This window comes from Spodoptera frugiperda, chromosome 10, assembly GCF_023101765.2.
Source record: "Spodoptera frugiperda isolate SF20-4 chromosome 10, AGI-APGP_CSIRO_Sfru_2.0, whole genome shotgun sequence".
Taxonomy (NCBI): Eukaryota; Metazoa; Arthropoda; class Insecta; order Lepidoptera; family Noctuidae; genus Spodoptera; species Spodoptera frugiperda.
This window is the reverse complement of record NC_064221.1, coordinates 3,767,585-3,788,165: the sequence shown is the minus strand read 5'-3', so window position 1 is coordinate 3,788,165 and position 20,581 is coordinate 3,767,585. Positions and strand designations below refer to the sequence as shown.

Sequence of the window (20,581 nt, the reverse complement as noted above, 5' to 3'; positions counted from 1 at the left end):
TTTCTAAAATTTTAACTATGAAAGTAGGTTTTTTGACGTCGTAACAAAGCAAATTGGTAGTATTTGGAGATTAATATAGACAACGCTTTTCATTGAGCACCCAGTACCCATAGAATTCCGGAGCTGCGGACTACCTAGCGGGTTTACCGGGGCTCCGGCTCGAAAAGAAGAAGGAACGGGGTGGTTTTTAGTCAGTAAGAGTCTGACACTCCCTCTTGCCTCGCCCAAGGCGGGAGAAGTGATTGGAAGATTTTCGCTCATCAAAAAAAGATTAGAATGAGTTGGCTTTACGTTTAAAGAAATCTCGAATGAACCAACCAATAAGAACGCCGAACGCACTCTCGTTTCGATCTCGTTGAACGTAAAACAAATTCGTACTAAGGGTACAGCAGAGGGGCTGATGCCCGATCCGGAGCTGCGGAGAACGTAACAGGTTACCGGGGCTCCGGCTCAAAGCAGGAGAAGGAACGGGGTGGTTTTTAGTCAGTAAGAGTCTGACACTCCCTCCCGCCTCACCCAGAGCGGGAGAAGTCATTAGATGCTTTTCCCCCTTCAAAAAAAGGGCAGCAGAGCGCCGAACGCGCTCTCGTTTCGATTACTTTAAACATAAAGCAAACTTGTACTCAGGGTATCTATAATATGATAAAGACGCGGTTAAAACTTTGTATAGAATAAGATATTATGACACATGTAATTGTACATCATTATACACACATGAGTTTGGCTCGTGTTCGTCCCAAATAAATATTGGCCTTAGATGTAGTGTTGGTAAACAATGTTCTAATCAGTTTACAACCAGGAATTGCTTTAACAAACAATAAGTACTATTTCATATCATAAACTGGCTATCTACTATAATATACGAGCTGTCGTTACAGAGAAACAAAGTCTAGTAGTGATCTTCAGCTATAGGATAGATGACTAATTTTATTTTAAGCCTTTAACTGCCACCAAATAACTGTTGAAGGCAAATCCTCCACTAATGTAATTCACCGGTGACCTACGGATACAAATGCTTTCTACGATATATTGATTTCAAATATCGCGGGACGTCACTTCTAGGCATATTTTATACGTAGAAATGACGTATTTGTTCCCAATCCCAAAATTTGATTCGTTTCATCTACGTATTGTTTTCTTATACGACACAAAATATGTGTCTAATAGTTTTTCAAGGTCTAACTGACTTTTCGGAGCCTCGGTTGGGCATCCGCTAGTAGGCTCCGTCTGCAGCAGTGGTCTAATGACTGATGGTACTCAAGAATGCTTTGAAGTGCGTTTTGGATTTCGGTTTATTTATAGTAATACCACTTTTGATTGACCATGATTCCATTTGTCTGGATACAGGTAAGCGTCAACAGGCCCGCATCGTACGCATTCAGTGACGTCATCAGCACGCATCGCATGTAGGCATTGCTGATGATGCGGCCGTACGATGCGGATCAGTGGATGCAGTTGTGTGAGTTTGTAAACAAGACAAACTATAATCCGTTGCGTACGATGCGGGCCTGTGGACGCGTACCTTACGATGGCCATTGTCCAATTTATCTCTTTGTGTTACATACACGTTTAATTAACATAAACAATAACCAAATAAAGTAACAACATTACATAATAAGCATGAGACTATCATCGGTCAAATTACAACAGACACGGGTTTAATGATAACAGTATAATAATCTTTTTTATAATTTGTACACACTGAGTGTCGCTTTATCGCTAAAGGAACGTGATTTTATCTCAGAGACAGCGCAATCTCAGTCGAAGGATTATTTATATTATATGCCTATAAAATTATTAGAACTATTTACTGTTAAAATTGCTGTAGTGTCAACGTGACTTTTACGATTTACTGGAAGATTTGCAGTATGTATGTGCATTCTAGAATGCAAAATGGCGCAATCGTAGGTACTTCTTGTATGTATGTATGTGCCGTGCAAATTGTTTTTTTATTTTTTTCAAATTAGAGTCAGTATAACATTTGGATTGACTGTAGGTTTTATTGTTTCAGTTTTACACTTAGATTGACTGTAGTTTTTTTTGGAATTAAAATATTTACGTGTGTAACTAAGGGTGTAAAGGCATTCATGACTTAAAATGAATTCCTCTAATGGTCAAATACTCAAACGTCACTCAATTTCAAGACGCTTCTTCTCAGAGTAGTCGGATAGGAAATGCCGGTCTCATCTAGCTATTTGAAATATTGACGTGTAAAAGTGTAATTTTATAACCTACTTACAGAAAAAAATATCATTTATCATTTAATTTCAAGACGCTCTCAATAATAGTTCTGCCACTACAAATTCTTTATAAAAGAGAGAGATAGGACGATATTTAAGTTCAACTTAAAATTGAGTAGCATTTCGGTATTCGGGCGTAAGACTTTTAGAAAGAACATAATGTTCTTACACGACCATGAACCTGATTAATCGATTTGCTCTTTATACTAGATATCGGTCATAAATACAAGGGGCCATCCAATTTATTTTTCTGGGCACTCAATACCGTCCAAAGTCCTAAGATCGGATCAATTTAAGAGTATCAAGTAGCTGTAGCTTGGCGTTTCGGCACGGCAAATAGCCATGATCAAATTATTGCGCGCTGTTTACAATGAAAGCGTTCAAATATCATTCAATTGCTTTTCGAGTCGGAGCCCCGGTAACCCGCTAGGCAGTCCACAGAATTTTTATGTACTTAACTCGTAATTATTAGGTAGTTTCCAACTAGTCAAATTCAATACTATTATCGAAATGTCAAATTCTTTTCTATGAATTTTGTAGGAGATCGCTACTTATGACGTCATAAATTGTTTACGTCAAATAGGATACTTATTGCTCAAAAATAAGCTAGAAAAGTTCAGAAAATAAGTATTTGACGATAGTCAAATTAAAGAATGTACGATTTTTTACGATATTATATTGTATTGAGAATTCAATTATTTTTGACCTAGGAAACTGCCCAGAATGTGGTTATGAGAATTTTAATACATTTTCTACTCTCATTGCAAACTACATTACCTAATAATGCACTAACAATAATCACAACACATCAACGCGGTTCACCTCCTCGCTCTATTAAAATCTCTTATCAGAGTGAGAAACAAAACAAAAGCTAGGGAGTAAACAACAGTTATAATGGTCACGTGGCACGCGGTTCTCGTAAATGTGCTTTCTTAGAAAACGTGTGCTTATTTATTCAAGTAAATAGTTATGTATAACAAAACAATTACGACCCATTTTCCCTAATCTTCTATCTATACCTTTAACAAGTCTTTGACTGCCAATAGAAAACTGTTGAAGGCAAATCCTCCGCTAACGTCGGTCACCGGTGACCACCACGGCGTTCAACGTTTTAAAGACATTGTTTCATACAATTTTTTTGGAATATGGCAGTAGAAATACTTTAAGAAAAGAGCATACTCCTTTTTAAAAGGCCGGCAACGCACCTGTGACTCATCTGGTGTTGCGGGTGTCCATGGGCGGCGCTGATCGCTTACCATCAGGTGACTCGTCTGCTCGTTTGCCATCTATTCCATAAAAAAGCCGAAGGATCATTTCATGGTAAGCAATCTGCGCCATTTGAGGACATTGTCAATACCAGAGGAGTTAGTAGTGCGTTGCCTGCCTTTTTGCGGTTAGGGATGTGTGGAATGATGAGGGATTGGGCCGCCGCTTCTCTCTTCTCTGGCTGTGGTATGACTCCGGTCGAGCTGGCCCATCCACGAATACATGAAAAGGGGCGATTCTCTAACCACTTTTTCATTTTACACTGTTCTCTTAAAAGTAAACAGATCTTGAACTATCTAAGTAAAACAATTTGCTATTGGTCACGCGCGACCGCACCCCCTTTAAACTATCGTAAACAAACTGTGAGGCTAAAGTTTATCGAGTCAGGAACTGCAATTGGAAATAATTTATTGTATACAAATTCAGACCTTATTTACGCTGGAAATTAATCTGAATTTTGGACAGCACTACTTGATACAGTACATTATGTCAAATATCGAACGTTTTGGATTGAAATCGGTTATTAATATTGACCATTAAAGGGTGAGGGCAGATCTCCATAAATAACGTTAACCGCCACATCGGACAATGGTGACCAACGCTTAGCGGAGGATTTGCCTTCAACGGTTTTCTTTCGGCAGTTAATGCTTTAATATTGTTTGTAATTGACGAGTCGCGTAATAAAGAAGTAAAAACAATTTGAAATTTGAATTTACTAATAGATAATTATGGTGAAGCTTTCTCCCTTTTTCCGAAATAAAACTTCAAAGGGTACCAAGTTTATCTTCTGTAATTAAATTAATAGCAAAGATATAAAATGATGGAGTTATGCACTCATATTTCTAGGTCCCTGTATTGAAGGACTCTGGGCTACTGGGCCACCGCGCAGATCGATAGTTTCGAGAGGTTAAGGTCATATTATTGCGTTGCAACGCTTTCATCCCTCTCCCGGCACTCTCATCTGTTGCCTATATACTGTTTTTGTTTTTGCTTGCAAAATAACAAATAAACAACACATTTACCCATTATAAGTCTCCATTAGGCTTCACCATTGCTTGCAATAAATATTATAATTTGTTCTTTCACAGATGACTAATTTTGTGTCATAATACCGATCATTATTTCCCGCCTTTAATGACATTTGCTTTGACAGTTCTCGTCAGTGACGTCATAATGTTCAATTGATGCCCTAAATGAGGCCTCTACGCAATAGTGTGGAACGAATGTACGTACTTGGCTAAGTACGTGGATTATTGCTAATGATTTTATTCTGAATAGATATTTTGTTTGTTTACCAATCATAGTGATGAGTAAAGCTGCCATACGAGTATTGGTCAGACTTGTTATTGTTTTGGAACACTCATGTTGATCTTGCGAAGTTCAAGGGCAATCGGAAACGAATTACTAAGTTTTTCTTAGTATTTATTAGGCTTAATCAGTGTTATTGTAGCATCTTTTACAAAAATATGACCGATGGAGGCATTATAGTCATAAATATTTCCTAGTATTCCATACTTGAAGTATCTTTAGACGAGTTGACAATACTTCTGATATTTTATCTGTGCCGCAATAAATTACTTTCAAAATCAAAACTAATTAAACTGATTTACCAACATCAGTTTTAATGATTACAGCTTCTTGTTGTCGTTAATTCGTAATCAACTTAATGCGGCGTGATTAGCCGAAAACAATCACAAGTTGTGATGATAGGCGCCACGCTGCGCCGGTAGGAAGCGCGCAAGCTGTGGCGCAAGTCACAAGTCTCACTCGTGTTCGTCACGTCATCGACGAAGCGGTTCGCGGCAGTGTACCCGAGGCTTTACAATTATTATATCAGCCTGTAGTACAATCGCTCGTGATAACTGGGCCATCCCACGAATCCTGATAACGCACCGCATAAATACACGAACAGCGGCCATGTTTTATCAGTTTGCCGCCATCGCGCCTCAGTGACTGACAGTTGAATTTTCGTTCGAAAATCCGAATTAAATTCTTCACAACGGTTGCCCTTGCAACGTGTTCGTTTTTTAAGTTTAATTATTTTGTTTTATTAGCAACAACCTCGGGTTGTTGCTTGAAAGTGGAAAGAAAGCTTTGAGAATTACGCTATTAAAGGTGAGTTTTTTTATAAATATTAAGTATTTACTTTGAAAATTATTCAATTCCTATTTCCTAATAAAGTTAATTATTCTAGAACGTGTGTTATAAATGAAATAATTTTAAGTCATATTCAATGTGTAATTCTTATCTTTGTCGCTAACTTTTAAAATTCTTTTCATTGATAAAATACCTAACTGCTTTAGTTATCATAAATGTATTTGATATGTACTTATATTTAATGTTCCACTAAATTTTAACTCTAGTTAGTTTCAAAATAAAAAAAAAATGTTATCACTTCTCAAGGAACTCTTAAAAAATCCAAATCTGGGATGAAGATTTCTGGGTGTAGCAAGAATTTTATCATTTGATGAAGTTCGAATTTTTTTAATAAAAAAGGGTTATTCAAAGATATTTTTCATTTTTATTGAATAGAACCGTATTCAATTGGTACCTGCTCTATTCTACTTAAACCCAAATGATTAAAGTTAACTACTTTTTAATTATAATACATCAAAAATATAAATCTTTCTAGAACAAAAATGATCTCATCATATTCCAATTATTAAATAGTATTTACCTAACTTGTCTCAGTTTTAGATAAAATAAATGGAGTGTTAAATAACTTAATATTTGTTTGTTATTACAGTGAACAGTTTAATTATTAATTTATCTATTAATAAACATATTTATCATAAGAATAAAGTCTAAAGTGTGATATATTACCAACGCCAATTGGGATGGTGACTATTCCAACTCAATACTTCTTTGAAATGCCATAGTTTTCCATACATTTTGTATGTAATTGCAAGTTAACACATTGAACGCCGTGGTGGTCACCGGTGACCGACGTTAGCGGAGGATTTGTCTTCAACAGTTTTCTATTGGCAGTCAAAGACTTAAAAAATGCTTTTTATTCCCACAGAAGAAGGTAAAAGTGCACTTATTATAGGTATAATGTAACTTCCACACTTCCAACTCGAAAATCCAATAATGCTTTGCCCGATTTGAGAATTATGCAATTATAATTCCCTTGGGATTAGAACCGAGAGCCTGGGCAGTCACGCTTATTACCACGCCAATATCGAGGCATTCCTCGAAGCCAGTTCTTTTCCTGAAAAATCATCCAATAACTTCTTCCGCCTTGGGCGAGGCCAGAAAGAGTGTCAGACTCTTACTGACTAAAAACCACCCCGTTCCTACTCCTACTTTTCCGCCGGAGCCCCGGTAAACCCGTAGTCCGTAGCTCCGGAAAGCCTACTGGCTTTCCACTAACTAAAGTAACTAACTAAAGTATTAACTAAGTACTCTTAGTAAATACTTTTCCGCACCCGGAATTAAATTTGAAACCGCATGCTAAACAGTTTCATTTATACATAATAACTTCACAGATCGAACCACTTTTATCGAAATACCATTAAATAAATAAGCATACAATGTATGAAAATTTCACGAGATTCGAATTAATTCGTGACGGACATATTTATCATGGTATTCTGACGTCACGAGGCGACGCCACGTCGAACAAACTCGTGCGCAAGGTCAATGCTATGTGGTAAAAGATAATTCCATTACGTTCAAACATTGTAGTACTCGTGTGCTAATGAAAATTTCCCTCAATTTACATACATTCAGTAGGAAAATTAATTATCTATTATTAGGTAAATTCATTCTATGATTTTATTGTCTATCTAGTTAAGTAGGCAGGAAGTGTGAAAAGTCACGTGCAAAATAAAATATGGAGTTTTAGGAGAAACATCCACAAAGTGAGCAGATTTTAACCGACTTCAAAAAAAGGCGGTTGCCTTTTCCTGTTCGTTAAGAAGTTTTATTTTTTTATTAAATAGATAACTACTACACTAGTACATGACATGACATAAAGACGAATGTTGACATTTGGTAATATCTGTTTTGTTTAACCATTAATATTTTAGGCTTCTTACGGCCAAAATTAATAACCAATTTCAATCAATCTGTATCCTAAATCTTTTGATTAGGGTCAATCTTTAATTTCAGTAAAACCTTGATCGGGTTTCGGTCTGGCGGGTTGCGAAGTGTGGATTACAGCTCAATCCAAAATAGGGTAGATGACTAATTTTAATTGTAATGTCCGTTTTGTAGATTATTTTAATATATTATAAACGTATTTTTTAATTTTCTCGTAAAAACAAATACTTTCGAAGATATAGCGATTTGAAATATCGCGTGACGTTACTTCTAGGTACATTTTATACGTAGAAATGACGTATTTGCTCCCACTTCTAAATTTTGATTCGTTCTACCTAAGTATTGGTATCTTATATGACAAAATATTTTGTCTGATATTTTGTCATTACCTAACTGACGGACTAAATAGATTTTTAATTTTCATACCCCGTCATCATCCCTATTATAATTCCTGCACGCACAGTTGACGTGTTCAAAATGTCTAAAAGGTGTGTTCTATGACGTAGAACTGTCAAAGTTACGTCACTTATCTGTCATCGATTTCATACAGATTAAAAATAGGATTAATAGGCTACTTAGCACAATTTTGTGATTACATTCATTGCAGTTGATTGCAGGAAGTGTAAAGATTATTATTTTTATAGTCTGTCGCTGTGTGGAAGTCTAGTGATAATGGTATTATTAGATTACTATTGATTATTGATACTTTAGTGTAGATAGTGTTCATAGATAATTGTTTTATTAATCTTGAGATTACTTTTAGTACTTTTGCACGCGACTGATCGTCGATTGATTTATAGTAAAAGATATTTGAAGTTCATGTGATGTAATATTTTTTTAGGATTTAATTAAACATTGCTACGATTGCGTACGATTCGGGCATGTGGACCTTAAGTATAATAATAAGTAAAACGTACCATTGTGTACGATTTTATTAATTATTGCAAATAAATTGTTCTATTGTTATTTCAGGAGATTTATTAACTGGCTATATAACCTTTACACACACCTCGCTTTAAACGTGAAATTAAAACAACATTGATAAAAAATTAGTGTGGTTATGTCCATACAATTAATACTAGACCCTATTTAATTGCTAGGAATTACTGTAGAAATAATGCATACAGGTTTCAGTGCTAATACTAAGGTACGGTAAAGGAAAGCACTTTGTCGCAAATTATGTTTCAGAGACTATAATTATGAAACAACAGCTTACTAACACAATTTGCCGATGCATTAAATATAGTGTACTGACGACAGGGTGGCCCTTACTTTTATAATTTTTAACTTTAAGAAAAGCTAATATTTTTCTTATTAATATCTATACTGGTTCTTTTATATTATGACATAAACTTAGAACTTATGTATCGATTCCGAAATGTCAGCAATCGATTTTGTGACTTAAAACAATTGATGCCGACGAAAAGAATGTCAAAGTCGCCTGAAACCAAATAAGTCTTTACCCGCCCTTGTGTGTCGTTCCCAAAACATTATACTCAAGTTAAATTAATTCGGTTAATAGCCGATTATAATTCAAAATCTCTATTCAAATAAATTTTTGGCATTAAGTAGTTTCGTACTTCTGTCGATTTTGATTCAGATAAAAAGAAATCGATATGAATGGCTGCCCATAAGCGGAGTGCGGACTACCTGCGGGTTTACCAGGGCTCCAGCTCGAAAAGCAGCAAGAGGGGTAGTTTTTAGTCAGTTCGATCCCTCTCGCCTCGCCCAAGGTTGGAGAAGCTATTGGATGCCCCCTTAAAAACAATTACTAAGGAAACACTTTTTTATTAAACTGGCATTTACCCATGTTGCCCTCCAATAATAACATGTTACGTATACCGAAGTATTTATAGTGCAAAAACGTTTTCCTTCACCTTTGAAAACTTTGAAACCATTGAAACTTTTTTAAAAACAACCTCTTACATTATGAAAAATATTTATAACTTATCCTCAACAGTTTTCCTCTTGATATTATTTCAACTCTTTTTTTGATTACGTATTTTTGTTTGGTGGATTATAAAGCTGTTTGTATTCTACATGTGACTATGACCTCCTCTACTTAAGAGGGGTTGTCTACATAGCCCACAATCTCCTCGCTTGGAAGGTGGATTGGAGATCGTTCTTCAGGTTTATTAGAGCTTTTCTATTCAGTCTCTGTTAAATAGAGTCCTTTTTTAAGGGAGAAAATCATCCAATTACTTCTCTCTATTCTTTCTCTTCATCCTTGGATGAGACGGAAGGGAGTGTCAGACTCTTCATCATCATCAGCCGAGAGACGTCCACTGCTGAACAAAGGCCTCCCCCTTGGTCCTCCACGTAGAACGACAAGCCGCCACCTGCATCCACTGGCTCCCCGCCACTCTGACGATGTCGTCGGTCCACCTAGTGGGAGGTCTGCCCACGCTGCGTCTTCCGGTCCGCGGTCGCCACTCAGTCACCTTCCTGGCCCAGCGGCCATCAGTCCTCCGAGCGACGTGGCCTGCCCATTGCCACTTCAGCCTGCATATTTTGAGAGCTATGTCTGTAACTCTTGTTCTTTGGCGAATTTCCATATTTCGGATTTTGTCGCGCAAAGATACTCCGAGCATAGCTCTCTCCATCGCGCGCTGGGCGACTCTGAGCCTTTCTAAAAGGCCAGCAGTTAGGGACCATGTCTCGGTACCGTACGTCATCACCGGCAACACACACTGGTTGTACATCCTGGTCTTCAGACACTGCGGGATTTTTGACGAGAAGACTTCATGCAACTTCCCAAATGCTGCCCATCCGAGTTGGATTCTTCGAGCGACCTCTTTCTCGAAGTTGGACCTACCTAGCTGGATGATCTGACCCAGGTATGTGTAGTGGTCTACAACTTCGAGTATATCGTTCCCAACGACAACCGGTATAGGTGCAACATGGACATTTGACATGATTTTCGTCTTGTCCATGTTCATTTTAAGGCCCACCTGTTGGGAAACGGTATTGAGGTCGCTGAGCATGGTGTTCAGCTCTTCCAGCGACTCTGCCATTACGACTATGTCATCGGCGAAACGGAGATGAGTGATGTATTCGCCATTAATGTTGATGCCGCGTCCGCTCCAGTCCAAGAGCTTAAAAACGTCCTCCAGTGCGTTCGTGAACAGTTTCGGAGATATAACGTCTCCCTGTCTCACGCCCTTCCGCAACTGGATTGGCCTCGTAGTCTCTTCTTGGAGTCGGATGCGCATGGTGGCGTTGTTATACAAACACTTCAAAACCTCGATGTATCTATAGTCGATGTGGCACCGCTGGAGAGACTGCAGCACCGCCCAGGTTTCGATTGAATCGAAGGCTTTCTCATAGTCCACAAACGCCAAGCATAGTGGCAAGTTATACTCCTCGGTCTTCTGTATAACCTGCCGCAGCGTATGAATGTGGTCTATGGTACTGAAACCTTTTCGGAATCCGGCTTGTTCGGGAGGCTGGAAGTCATCAAGCCTGCGTTCGAGACGGTTCGTGATGACCCTCGAAAACAGCTTATACACATGGCTCAGAAGTGAGATAGGTCTGTAGTTCTTTAGCAGACAGTTGTCGCCTTTTTTAAAGAACAGAACCACCACACTCCGTTGCCATGCTGCCGGCGTGGTTCCCTCGAGTATGACGGAATTGAATAGCTTCTGGAGGACTAAAAGTATCGGTTTTCCACCCGCTCGCAGAAGTTCCGACGTGATTCCGTCATCGCCCGGCGCCTTGTTGTTTTTAAGCTGTTTGAGAGCCATCCTAATCTCGTACAGGCTGATGTCTGGGATATCCTCAGTGTAGTGCCGCGTCAGTTTAGCTCTTGGGTCCCGAGCTGTACCGACGATGGGTTGCCGTGTTGAGGTGTATAACTGTCCGTAAAACCTCTCGAGCTCTCCGAGGATCTCGGACTTCGACGAGATGACGCTGCCATCCTCGGTCTTCAGCCTCGTCATTTGGCTTTGCCCAACAGACGAATTCTTTGCGAAGACTTTTGAGCCCTTGTTTCGCTCAATTAAGTCTCTGACTCTTGCGGCGTTATGGGCCGCAGGTCACGTCGCATGTATTTCGAGATTCGTCTATTGAGCTTGCCGTATTCAGACATATCGTCTGAAGACTGCAGCCTCATCTCGCTACGATCCTTAAGAAGTTTTAAGGTTCCGTCGGAGAGCTTTTGGGGCCTGTTTCGGCGGGGGTCTTGAAGAAGTCTGACCCCACTGCTCGGACAGTTTCCACCAACCCATTATTTATCTCGTCCACTTTCCACAATCAGCTAGACACTGGAAGCGATTTTGCAGTTGGAGTTGGAACTGCTCGGGGTTTTGGATCTGGGCACGTCCAGGGCGTTAGCGTGGACTTCACCAGGCGTGACCGCTCTAGTTTTACATTGATGTTCAGTGTGCCCCTGACAATACGGTGATCGCTACCGGTTTTCACCTTCGCTATCACAGAGACATCACTGAATATACGTCTTTCGGTCGCCATGATGAAGTCGATCTCATTGTTTGGTAGAACCATCAGGGCTTATCCATGTCCACTTCTTGGCCGGTCGCTTCTGGAAGAAGGAGTTCATCAAATAGAGTCTCTCCTCTCCATAAAGTCGACCAGCCGCTGGCCCCGATGGTTTCGCTGCCACATAGTCCAAATGGCCCTATTCTCAACTCATCGCTATTCCAGTGTGCCCACCTTTGCATTAAAATCCCCCATCACAACGGTGAAGTGTGTTTCGGAGGAGTGTATGGCTTTTGAAATTTCCTCATACAGAGCCTCTACTTCGTCGTCACAATGTGTCGAGGTCGGCGCATATACCTGTATGACCTTCAGCGAGATACCGGTTAGATCATTCTGAGTATAAGGTACTTCTCTCTATTCTTTCTCTTCATCCTTGGATGAGACGGAAGGGAGTGTCAGACTCTTACCGAGTAAAAATCACCTAGGTCCTAACTACTGCTTCGAGCCGGAGCCCCGGTAACCTGTTAGGTTATTCGCAGCTCTGGGTCGGGACATCAGCCCTACCAGGTCCCGCGTAGTTCTTCAATCGGCGTTTATGATAATATGATACGCGTGGTCTTTCTTAGGTTTTTCTTTTTTGCTGTCCTTTTCTTATGTCACTTAGACAAAACTCCTTCCGTTTAATGCATGCCGTGGCAGCCTTTAAATAAGGCTACACTACAAAATGTAAGAATTATCTTGTATCCTTAGTATGTATGGTGTATGCTTTGTTGGTTGTCCTTAAATAAATAAGGGGGAGGCCTTTATTAAGCAGTTCAGCAGTGGACGTCTCTCGGCTGATGATGATGATGAACAATAGTGGTGACAAATGAGTTTTTGTTCTACCGTCTCTGCACGGTAAACTTACTTTTTCACATTCTATAAATCGTATTTCGCTCTGATTATGTCATCGTTCGCCATAAAATCTGCCGATAACTGTCGCCAACCGCGTTATCTCATCACCAGTTTATATGTTATCGTTTTTATCAATTGACTTTATTCAAGGCTCATCTCAGTCCAAACCGCGAGACGGAAGCACTTCATACATTTTATAAAACGTGTTAATTCTTGTATTTTTAACACCAATCGATATTTTTGATCGACGCAATAGGGAAGTCGTGTGGTGAAGATTTGTTATTGTAAAAGACGGTTAAAAGACTTCATATTTGAAAGACCAAACAGCAGTGGTCTCTATTATAATCTTGAACATTTCTAAGTGATCTCCAATCATCTACTAAGGCATAAGTGCCAACACTCGTTTGTAGAAGACGCCATAGGCTAGCTCTGGACTATCGCGGGCGGTAGATGTTCATTGGGTAATCGGACGATAGTGTAGAGGTAATAATAATCGATATGAACATGTTTTATCAGCTGATATTATAGTTATTTTTGTATAATGATCAGGCAATAAGCCGTTTATCGGGTTACGAGATCTGTTACAGAATATGCGTATTTAATATGTATATTTTTTCGATAAATTAAAGGTTTGTAGTTATTAGGTCGTCTCGCCTAAATTCTGCGGCGTAAATCGCCATCGTGTGTCTCGTGTTACGATAAAGTAGTATTATAATCTAATCGTCTGATGTTGCCATAAAATAAACTTGTTCTGGCAACATTCTAACATTTGCGTTTGATTTAAACTTTTAAGAATTTATTTTTCTTAAACTCTATCTTAATTATTGTGGAAACGACCAGAATATTATGTTTTACGTGTAGAATAAAAATAAACTAAAATTCCAAACTTTTCCAATGATTTCATTAATTTATGTTTTAAATGTTTATTAACATATTTTACATAAATATTTCTTACTTTTGACGCATGGTTAATATACAATTGGTACGTTGAATTATGAATCTACGGTAATAGGCTCACCCTCTATTTATTCTCTTTCACAATCACAACACACCTGAAAATAAGCTGTATATGTATGTTACTTCATGCGTATTTGATGACTCACGCTTTATAATTAATGTATTTTGTTCCAGGGAGCACCGGGCGAGTCCGGCGCGTCTACCAGTGCCGGGCGTAAGCGGCTAAGCAGGCCGCAGCAGGCCGCGCGCCCGCGCCCCGCGCCGCGCTGTTGGCGCCGCGCCCTCAACGTCGACCCGCCCTGGCTGCGAGCCCGGGCCCGCTGACGCCACCTAGACATTACGTGAGTAATCTCTTCCTATTTCATTAACGCCTGGTACTTCCTTTTTTTTATGAACGTATTACCTGATGGTAAGCAATCGCCGCCGCCCATGGACACTTGAAACACCAGAGGCTTTACAAGTGCATTACCGGCTTTTTGGGAGTTAGGAATTTAAGGTTTGTTGTTCGGGAATAGGGAAGATTGGGAAGGGGGAAATTGGGTCTCCGGTAACCTCACTCACACAACGAAACACAACGCAAGCGTTGTTTCACGTAGTTTTTCTGTGAGGCCGTGGTATCACTTCGGTCGAGCCGGCCCATTCGTGCCGAAGCATGGCTCTCCCACACTTGAATTATACATATTTCATTAACGCCTGGTACTTCCTACTAAACTTTGACTACGACAGATGGCAAGCTATGTTGTTCTATAGTATGTACTTGCAATATTGAAACTTGTACCTTCTAATTCTTATGATTGCCTTGAGTTTTTTCCATTAAAAATAGAATATTTTTTATCATAGGTACAGAATATCTAAAAATACTCATTATAACTATAAATAATCATACATAGTAATTAATATTATACGACTCAACTATACCTAATCTAGTTGCAGTGTTTCCGTATGGTTCTAAGTTAGAGTATGTTGTTGCAGCTGACACTTGTGGACTAGCGCTAGTGGGCCACCACAACCCGGCTCGAACACCTGACACCGACCCCTCCGGCCCGGAACGGCAAGCAAAGCATAGCCGACCCCACGCTCCGGCACTGCCGGGGCTAAGTCGGCTCCAAAGTCAACCTTAAAGTTAACCGCATACGGCTCAAAATCCCAGCCAAAATGAAGGTCGTGGAAGAGGAACAGCTTATTACTGTGATGGACGGGCCTTGGGCCCCGACCGACCTGATCCGCGAGATCGTGGAGTCCGGCACCCAGGAGGATCCCTTCTACATCATGGACCTCGGCGAGGTGGTGGCCAGGTACCACCGCTGGAAGGAACTCATGCCGCGCGTCGAGCCCTTCTATGGTGAGACTATGCATATTTCTTGTAGCTAAACTAAAGCCCATTTAATTCTTTATCTGTTGACTTTACACACTATTTGCAATGATTACTCATTCATTATTATATCTAAATACTATAATAATTTCGACTGCACGGTTGGTGCGGTGGCTGGGCAACTGGCTGCCGTGCAATGTGTAGCGGTTTCGTTTCCCGCACGGAGCAACTCTTTGTGTGATCCACAAATTGTTGTTTCGGGTCTGGGTGTTATGTGTATGTGAACTTGTATGTTTGTAAACGCACCCACGGCACAGGAGAAAATGCTAATGTGGGGCAATATAATTAAAAAAAAATCTCTGCTTACTTTACACACACTATGTGCAATTATTACTCATTCATTATATCTCTTCCTATACTCTAATATCTAAGTTATGAAGCAGTTATAAATCGCTTTATTAATGATAATATGTTCCTATAGCGGTGAAGTGCAACGACGACAAGCTGCTAGTGAGCACGTTGGCTGCGCTCGGCACTGGCTTCGACTGCGCGTCCAAAGCAGAGATCGAACTCGTCACCTCCATTGGAGTAGCGCCTGAGTAAGTATTTATAGTAATTAATGGTAATTTCGCATTCAATAACCCAGTTCCTAATCTTCCCAATCCCCGATTCGGCGATCCGGCTCGACCTCAGTGATACCACGCCCTTTTTTTTTATTTTGGACGAGCCCGCCACAACCTCCCATACCGCTGCAACTCCTGTAAGCCAGGATCTACAGTAGATACAAACATGAAAACACCAGAACAGGGACATGAATTACTGTCTTGGATCCCGCAACGAAATAAATCAGGAGATATTATTAGAGGAGAAGAAAAGAATAGATACTGCGGCCTCACAGAAAACCGACGTTAAACGTTTAGTTGTGTCAGTGAGATTACCGAAGGCCCAATTACCCTCTTCCCAATCTTGCCAGTCCCCGATTCCCCAACAACCCTTAAATTCCAAACCCCCAAAAGGCCAGCAACGCACTTGTAACGCCTCTGGTGTTTTGTATGTCCATCAAGGGCGGCGATTGCTTACCATCAGGTGCTCCGTCTGCTCGTTTACCGGCTTAACCATAAATTAATATAATAATTTGTTCCAGACGCATAATATTCGCGAACCCGGCTAAGATGGCGTCCCACATCCGCTACGCGTCGGCCGTCGGCGTCGACGTGATGACGTTCGACTCGGAGACCGAACTCGTGAAGATCAAACAATACATGCCTCACGCACAGTAAGTATTTAACAAGACTAGTGGTCGCCTAGTGGTCGAAATTCGACCATATACGATTTAATTTACAATACCACTTAACATACGTTCAAGGATAATTTTTATTTAACTCAAACTCAAACAAACTCTTTTATAAAACTCCATTCATATAAGACGTGAGAATATCATCGCAATGTCTGTCAAGCATTATTTTTGAAAAATATTGGCGTTCTGCACTTCTCCTACACAGAAACTATAAGTGTACCAAATTTTATGCTCCTACGTTCGTGCAATTTTCGTAAAAATGGATCCAAAATTTTTGCATCACGTATTAATATATAGATGACAGTTTCTTTATTATATTGTTACTTATACATAAGTACGTAATAGTATAGCTCTATATTTTTTTAGTTTTGCCTGATATGTTTCCGGGAGTTTTTTCTCTGCCGGGCAAGGGGTCTCGGGTTCGATTCCCGTGTCCGGTAAAGTATTTCAGGGTATTTTTCGGTTTTTCGAAAAATTCTCAGTAGAAGCACAGAGTATGGAATTGTGCCCCGTATATGGCAATATTTTCGCTCCCTATTACTTAGACTTATAAAAAAACAATTGGTGAAAAGTGAGTGTACAATGTACAGTGGCATTACTTGCCGTAATGCACACTTCTGTCTACCCTTTCGAGGATAAAAGGCGTGACGTTGCAACGTTGACGTGCGTTTTTATACAAAAGTAGCTTTAATTATTCTCTGTCAACGAAAACATTTTGTTGTACTCTCGGTAATGTTTGTCCTGTACATTATTAACGTAATTTAACTTTCTCCAGGCTCGTGATCCGCATCCGCTGTGACGCTGCATCAGCCCAGTGTCCGCTGGGCATCAAGTTCGGCTGCGACCCGGTCACTGAGGCTCCTCGACTACTCAAACTGGCCGCCGTCTTCGGTCTTGACGTGAGTACTATAATTTTACAAGCTTTCTTTTAATTTGCAATGTATGTAACTATAAGTGTGGGAGAGCCATGCTTCGGCACGAATGGGTCGGCTCGACCGCAGTGATACCACGGCCTCACAGAAAACCGACGTAAAACAACGCTTACGTTGTGTTTCGTTGTGTGAGTGAGGTTACCGGAGTCCCAATTACGCCACAAATGCCCCTCTTCCCCTCTTCCCAATCCCCGATTCCCCAACAACCCTTAAATTCTTAACCCCCAAAAGGTCGGCAACGCACTTGTAACGCCTCTGTCGTTTCGGGTGTCCATGGGCGGCGGCGATTGCTTACCATCAGATGATTCGTCTGCTCGTTTACCGGCTTATGCCATAAAAAAGTATCTTGTCAAAATATTTAATGATATTAATTTGTATACTTTGAATACAGGTGATCGGTGTGTCGTTCCACGTGGGTAGCGGTGCCTCGGAGACAGACGTGTACGCGCGAGCCATCGCACTGTCCCGGGCTCTGTTCCTGGTCGGGCACAACGTCGGACACAAGGCCATGCGCATACTCGACATCGGAGGAGGATTCCCTGGAGGGACCCACTCCTCTATCCAGGAGGTAAGATTGATGAGATGAAAACTATTTTCAAAAATCCAATTAAAATTATAACAGATTCTATTGTACAAAAAAGACTAAAAATGTGTTTGTTTCCGAAAAAAAAATTTTTTTCGAAAAAAATACATTATTATGTATCGTTAATTAGCCAAAAAAAAAATGGAAATGAATTGGACTAGTTAGCATAATTCTTATTATATTCATGAACTATCGTGAGGCATACAAAATGATTTTAAAATAACGGCTTACTCACGTACACGAAGATTCCTGTTGTCACTTGAAATTAGTAGAGCTTTTCTCAATTATTAAAATTTAGTAAGCTACTTTTTCTATACGTATATCGCACACCTAGTAATATATTGGCACATTTACGGTTTTCATAGTTTACCTGACTTGTTTAGTTTTTAATTTACTGACCAATGAACCGTTGTTTTACGTGCGTGAGGGGGGAAACTACAATAATGGTATTATGACACTTACGACCTCTCTCGATGAATAAGGAACCCGATGAATAAGAAAATAATAGATTAAACACGTAACCATATGAAGTCAATTTCGTATTTTTTGAAGATGTGCCCAATATATTACTATGTGAGCGATAAGGTAGGTATAATATTATGTACTAATATGAATATTTGTATTGCGGCAGGTGTCTGAAGTGATAAACAGTGCTTTGGAGGAGCACTTCCCTGAGAAGTCGGTGCGGGTGATCGCCGAGCCGGGCCGCTACTTCGCCGCCGCCGCATACACCCTCGCCGCCATGGTACACGCTAAGCGAGAGGTAACATTACTTCTATCAATAATTATTCATTAACAAAAAGCTTTTATTTACACACTAGACTAGACATAATATCAACATACATAGACTAAATAAAAATTAAATAAAACTAAGACTAAAATATTTACAACTTAAAAATTTAAACTACCTATATGTATAAGAAACATAAAAAACGGAAAATAAATAATATTATTATGAATTACATTCTAAAAAACCTCTTGAAACTCATTTTTCTTTTTTGAAGTCGGTTTGTAATCAAGTCAATGTATGTGTACTATACTAAAACCTCCTCCTAAATGTAAAAATTTCGTAAGTGCGGGCCTGCAGACGGCGAGCAAGGGTAGTTCGCCGCCTGACCAGAATCAGACCCGTGCGTACGGAGACCACCACAAATGGGGCCCAGTAGGGCTGATGCCTGATCCGGAACTGCGGACTACCTAGCTACCTAGGTTTACCGGGGCTCCGGCTCGAAAAGCAGGCGTAGGAACGGGATGGTTTTTAGTCAATAAGAGTCTGACACTCCCTCTCGCCTTGCCCTGGCGAGAGAAGTCATTGGATGATTTTACCCCCTACAATTTGTCTTGAAGTTTTTTTTGAATACATGCTGTAACTTTGTTGTTTGTCCACAGGTGACGTCGAAGGAGTGTCCGGACGAGACGCACACGATGTACTTCATCAACGACGGCGTGTACGGCTCCTTCAACTGCGTGCTGTACGACCACCAACATGTAGTGGCTGAACCACTCAATGTGAGTCTATCTACACTTACATATTTTTATTAATACTGCCTCGTTGGCGCGGTGGCTGGGCAACTGGCTGCCGTGCAACGTATAGCGGGTTCGATTCTCACACGGAGCAACTCTTTGTGTGATCCACAAATTGTTGTTTCGGGTCTGGGTGTCATGTGCATGTGAAATTGTATGTTTGTAAACGCACCCACGACACAGGAGAAAATTCTAATGTGGGGCAACGATTTAAAAAAAATATATTTTTATTACTATTTTATTACTCGTTGGCCGAGTGGTTGCAAGTGCGACTGCCGGGCAAGGAGTCACGGGTTCGATTCTCGGGTCGGGCGAAGTATCACTGGGCCTTTTTTTCGGTTTTTCGACTGGTAGCACGGAGTGTGGAAATGTGCCCGCTATTGTGCACCTCTGTCTACCGCTTCGGGCATAAAAGGCGTGACTCTATGTGTGTGTGTAAAAAATATTTGTATTAATTACTAGCTGACCCGGCAAACTTCGTACCGCCTTAAACATTATTTTCTCACCTTTTAAACCTTCCCTAGACTTCCACAAATAATTCAAGACAAAAATTTGCCAAATGGAGCCGTTCTAGAGTTTTAGCGAGACTAACGAACAGCAATTGATTTTTATTAATATATAGATTAATTAATTAATTATAATATTTGTTTGGCAGGACAACGGCTCGGCGCCGGCTCCGTGCTCGGTGTGGGGCCCGACGTGCGACGGGCTGGACTGCGTGCTGCCCGCGACGCGCCTGCCGCGCCTGGCCGTCGGCGACTGGCTCGTGTTCCGCGACATGGGCGCCTACACCCTGCCCGTCGCCTCGCCCTTCAATGGGTTCCCCGTACCCACCGTGCGGCCCGTCGTCGATGCTAGACTTGCGTAAGTTTATACATCACTAAAGCTCGGTCGCTGCTCGGTCCCTATTGCTCATAACTTGATGTTTTGCCTATAGTCTTCCTTGATAAATGGACTATTTAACACTAAAATAATTATTTAATTTGAACCAGTAGTAGTTTTTTTTTTTAATTTTTTTTTTCATAAGTATTGTGCAGTTTTTGTTTTTTGTTTTTTTTTCTGTTTTCATAAAATTTAGTTTAGAAATGTTTGTAGTAC

The 20,581-nt window shown here is 40.3% G+C and overlaps 1 protein-coding gene across 2 annotated transcripts in view; it reads left to right on the top strand.

Annotated features, from left to right (window-relative positions):
- The window catches only part of LOC118277094 (ornithine decarboxylase 1), a 34,522-nt gene that overhangs the window by 12,525 nt on the left and 1,416 nt on the right, over positions 1-20,581 (top strand). Inside the window, exons 1-10 of one of the 2 annotated variants that reach the window (XM_035595768.2) lie at positions 5,366-5,621; positions 14,010-14,176; positions 14,808-15,177; positions 15,629-15,746; positions 16,292-16,423; positions 17,220-17,343; positions 17,768-17,944; positions 18,591-18,722; positions 19,349-19,468; positions 20,139-20,347. In XM_035595768.2, coding sequence (XP_035451661.2) covers positions 14,991-15,177; positions 15,629-15,746; positions 16,292-16,423; positions 17,220-17,343; positions 17,768-17,944; positions 18,591-18,722; positions 19,349-19,468; positions 20,139-20,347 — 1,199 coding nt within the window. In that variant the 5' untranslated portion in view covers positions 5,366-5,621; positions 14,010-14,176; positions 14,808-14,990. Of the gene's footprint in view, positions 1-5,365; positions 5,622-14,009; positions 14,177-14,807; positions 15,178-15,628; positions 15,747-16,291; positions 16,424-17,219; positions 17,344-17,767; positions 17,945-18,590; positions 18,723-19,348; positions 19,469-20,138; positions 20,348-20,581 lie in introns of those variants that run through there. The other variant, XM_035595767.2, reaches the window with a different exon arrangement.